The sequence below is a fragment of the Condylura cristata genome, unplaced genomic scaffold, assembly GCF_000260355.1.
Source record: "Condylura cristata isolate star-nosed mole 26May11 unplaced genomic scaffold, ConCri1.0 scaffold00034, whole genome shotgun sequence".
Classification (NCBI taxonomy): domain Eukaryota; kingdom Metazoa; phylum Chordata; class Mammalia; order Eulipotyphla; family Talpidae; genus Condylura; species Condylura cristata.
Window position 1 is genome coordinate 2,246,543 of NW_004567135.1, and position 4,255 is coordinate 2,250,797.

At 70.2% G+C, this 4,255-nt stretch overlaps 1 protein-coding gene across 1 annotated transcript in view; it reads left to right on the forward strand.

Moving 5' to 3' along the window:
* AGAP2 (ArfGAP with GTPase domain, ankyrin repeat and PH domain 2) overlaps positions 1–4,255 on the forward strand; it is a 23,055-nt gene that overhangs the window by 10,078 nt on the left and 8,722 nt on the right. The window contains exons 2-8 of the mRNA XM_004692414.1: positions 681–739; positions 1,477–1,564; positions 1,702–1,787; positions 1,900–2,047; positions 2,997–3,131; positions 3,524–3,633; positions 4,001–4,159. Of these exons, the coding sequence (XP_004692471.1) occupies positions 681–739; positions 1,477–1,564; positions 1,702–1,787; positions 1,900–2,047; positions 2,997–3,131; positions 3,524–3,633; positions 4,001–4,159 (785 nt within the window). The remainder of the gene's footprint in view (positions 1–680; positions 740–1,476; positions 1,565–1,701; positions 1,788–1,899; positions 2,048–2,996; positions 3,132–3,523; positions 3,634–4,000; positions 4,160–4,255) is intronic.

Sequence of the window (4,255 nt, forward strand, 5' to 3'; positions counted from 1 at the left end):
GAGCGGGCGGGAGCAGATGGCTCCGGATCCCAGAGTTCCCGCCGCAGCTGCGGCGCCGCGAGAACGTCCGGCCGTGTCAGGCGCGGGCTGGCCAGGCGGTGGAAGAGGCTCCTTTGCTCCGACTCCCCAGGAAGGCCTCTGCCTTCCCAGGCCGGGATGGGGATGGGGCCCTTCCCACAGTTCTTGGGGTGCTCGTGGGAGGGCATGGAAGGGCGAGCACAGGAGCTTGAGCACCATCCCCTGGACTGTGGGGAGGGTCGGGCCACCTTGCTGTTGACCTTGAAAAGGGAGAGGGCTATTCCTCGCCTCAGTTTCTCTCCTGCGGAATGGAGCCCGAGGAAAGCCCCCCTCTTTCTGGGAGCCCCGCCCAGCCCTCCAGGGAGCCCTCTCTTGGGACAGGGCTCTTGGCTTCTGAGGGAGAGGCCACAGTGTCTGGCCGTCCAGCCCGGGACAGGGACCTGCGCAGGGTGGCTCTAAGGGAGATGCCAGCTGGAGTATTTTTGTCTCGCTGGCGCTGTTGCTAAGCAACCAGGAGCAGCAGCAACAGCTGCGGGGCGAGCGAGGCCTGGGGCCACCGGCCACCGGCCGTCCACGGCTCCGGCCCGCCCGCGCCTTGCCGGACCTGCGGTGGAGGCGGGGAGCAGGACTGAGCAGCCCCTCTTGCGCTCTTCCCCTTGCAGAGGCCGTGGTCAACAGCCAGGAATGGACTCTGAGCCGCTCCATTCCTGAACTGCGCCTGGTAGGTGACACCGATGTCCCACGTGTCTGCAGGCCTCTCCCTGCCCCCCAGCACTGAAGCACCCCGGGAGTCCCCCAGGTGTCCGGAAACTTTGCCCCAGCCCTGGGCTGGGCAGCACGTTGTCCCCTCTCGTGACCCTGGTCCTCTTCCGGGCGCTTCCACCTGCTGGCCTCCCCCGCCCCCCGCCCCAGCACTGAGGGGAACCTGCCCACGGATCCGTGCGGCTGTGACACGCCACACACCACATGCCTGCACACAGTGGCGTGTCCCAAGGGACACAAATTGGCACTGAGGGGCCTCCCTGGTGGTGCGGGGGGTTAAGTGTCTGCACCGGGAAGCTTGTCCACCGCCAGGGTTCCATGCCCCCGGGGGGCCCCAGGCCGCAGCAGCCCCCTCCCGCCTCCCCGCTGCCCCCTCAGCAGTGGGTTTCAGGGATCGGCCGATGCGCTCCCCGCTCTGTCTGGCGGGTCCCCTCGTCCGCGCCTCTGGCCTGCACCCAGCCCCTTGTGTGCACAAGTGAGTAGATCTGTAAAACAGTGGCACTGAGCCGCCGGCTCCTCCCACACGTGGCCACGTGAGTCCGGCAGTTTCTCGCCAGGCCCGTGGCCGGTCCTCTTGGCTGCTCCCTAGCTGCGACCGGGCCCTGTGGCCTCCTGGACTTGACCTGCTGGTCTCTGTGCGTCCTCCCGAACTCTGCTTCTTCTCAGCCCCGTCTCTGCCCACGGCTTTGTCCCCAGGGTGTGCTGGGGGACGCCAGGAGCGGGAAGTCATCCCTCATCCATCGATTCCTGACTGGCTCATACCAGGTGCTGGAGAAGACAGAGAGTGAGTCTCGGGATCCAGCAGCGGCGGGCGGGCGGGGGCGCAGGGCCGGGACTGGCAGCTGTGGCCAGCGGGACAGAGGCGCTGGGGCACAGCCGGGGAGGCCGCTGGCCGCGCTGACTGGCGAGCTCACCCGACAGGCGAGCAGCACAAGAAGGAGATGCTGGTGGACGGACAGACCCACCTGGTGCTGGTTCGAGAGGAAGCCGGGGCCCCCGACGCCAAGGTGAGGGTGGGCCGGCGGGCTGGCCACGGGGCAGGGTCTGGCTTCCGGGCCCCGCTGGCGAGCGGCCGGAGCCGCCTGGCCCGACCTCAGCCCGCTGCCTTCCTCCCGCCAGTTCGCAGGCTGGGCGGACGCGGTCATCTTGGTCTTCAGCCTGGAGGATGAGGGCAGTTTCCAGGCGGTGAGCCGTCTCCACGGGCAGCTGAGCTCGCTCCGGGGAGAGGGGCGAGGAGGCCCGGCACTGGCGCTGGTGGGGACGCAAGGTAAGGAGGGGCTGGCCGGCCGCCGGGGGCCCGGGGTGGCGCCTGGACGGCCGCCGGCGCAGGCAGGCTCAGAGGTAGCAATGTGCCCGTCTCCACGCCAAGCCCCGAGGCCCAAGCAGAGAGAAGGGGCTCTCCTTGGAGGGGGACAGTGACAGCACCGCCTGTCCCCTGCCTCCAGGGAGGTGGCACCGCCGGCCCGGGAGCTCGGGCAGTGTGGGCAGAGGCCTCTGACTCGGCCAGGCTGCAGGCCTTGAAGGGAAGTTATCTGAGACCAGCAGAACACGCACCTGGCCGGGAGACCATGACCACGGGGGTGGATTTCCTGGGAGGCGCCCCCACGGCTCTCCAGATGTGCTGCCCCCACTTCCCCGAGTGTGGGGAACTCCACCGCATAATTGGGGGGGGGCTGCGTTCGTGCTCTCCCTGGGGGAAAGACAAAGAGAAAACACAAAGCAAGTCGGAGAAAATGGGGCAAGGAGCCGGCTGGGCCAAGAAGGGCCGCGGAGGCTGGGGGCGGTCGCTGGCTGGACAGCAGCCACCCTGCGGGGGGACAGGACCCATGCGCACTGGGGGACGGGACCCGCGCGCACTGGGGGACGGGACCCGCGCGCACTGGGGGACGGGACCCGCGCGCACTGGGGGACGGGACCCGTGCGGGCCGGGCTGTGGGCTGCTCCCACCGTGCCCCCTGCCGCTCGCTGCGTGCTGGCGGCGAGGGCGTCTTGGCCTCTGCAGGGCACAGACAGGCGTCCTCAGGCGTGGGCAGGGTGACGGCCACCCGTGAGTCCCACCACTCCAGACCTCGTCAGGAAAGGCGCTCGCCTCCGAGGGCTCCGGCCACGGCCGGGTGCTGACCACCCTCCCCGCTGGCCTAAGGGCCTCTCACACGGGCTGGGGCTCGGGGAGGGAGGAGGGGAGAGGAGGACGCCTGCCACTGCCCCCCCCCCAGACAGGATCAGCGCGTCCTCCCCGCGGGTGGTGGGCGACGCCCGGGCCCGGGCCCTGTGTGCGGACATGAAGCGCTGCAGCTACTACGAGACCTGCGCCACCTATGGGCTCAACGTGGACCGGGTCTTCCAGGAGGGTGAGTGCGGGGCCTGGGCCGGGCAGGCCCGGAGTGTCCTCGAGGCCCGTGTCGGTCTTTAGCAGCAGGGGCCAGGGAGCAGCGGGGTCAGGGGTTTGCCTGGCATCTGGCCGCCAGCCTTGGGCCCGAGCAGCTGGGGGGCGTGGGGCCACCGAGGCCACGGGGACAGGGCCGGCGGGGCCCGAGTCACCCCTGGAGTTTGTCAAGTCTGAGCACAGATGGAAGGCCGCCAGGGGCACCTGTCCTGTCCCCGCAGCTCCCCTGGGGTATCTGTCCTGCCACGCCCCCCCAGGCTCCCAGGGCACCTGTCCTGCCCCCCCCCCCCCGCACCTGTCCTGCCACGCCCCCCCTCCCCTGGGGCACCTGTCCTGCCACGCGCCCCCTTCCCTCAGTGGCCCAGAAGGTGGTGACTTTGCGCAAACAGCAGCAGCTCCTGGCGGCCTGCAAGTCCCTGCCCAGCTCTCCCAGCCACTCAGCCGCCTCCACACCTGTAGCCGGGCAGGTGAGTGGGGTCTGCGGCCCCAGCGGTGGCCAGTAACAGGAGGAGGGCGTGGGCTGAGGACAGGAGAGCTGGAGGGTGGGGCCGCCGGGTGGGAGCGGCAGTGAGGCTCCCCGCAGGAAGTGCAGCGGTCTGAAGGTCCCGGGCCAGAGCCCTGCTCCCCACGCCCTGAGCGAGGCCCCCAAGCCTCCACGGTCAGGGAGTGTGTGGCCAAGCGGAGTCAGCTTGCGCGCAGCCTGCAGCTGTGTGGCTGCACTGATGCGCTGCAGCGTCGTCGGGTGGACAGAGGCGGTCAGGGAGAAGGCCACGCCCCGCGGGGTGCGGCAGGGTGGGGGCGTCTCACATGCCGCTGACACGTCTGCGCCCCCAGGCTAGTAACGGGGGTCACACCAGCGACTACTCGTCTTCCCTCCCGTCCTCCCCCAACGTTGGTCACCGGGAGCTCCGAGCCGAGGCCGTGTCAGCGGCCGGACTGAGCACCCCAGGGTCCCTGCACCGGGCCGCCAGGCGCAGGACCAGTCTGTTTGCGGTATTGCTTGCAGGAGATCCCCCCATCTCCCCGCCAGCCCCTCCTCCCGGGAGACCCCCCAGCCCCTCCTCCCAGGAGCACCCCCCCAGCCCCTCC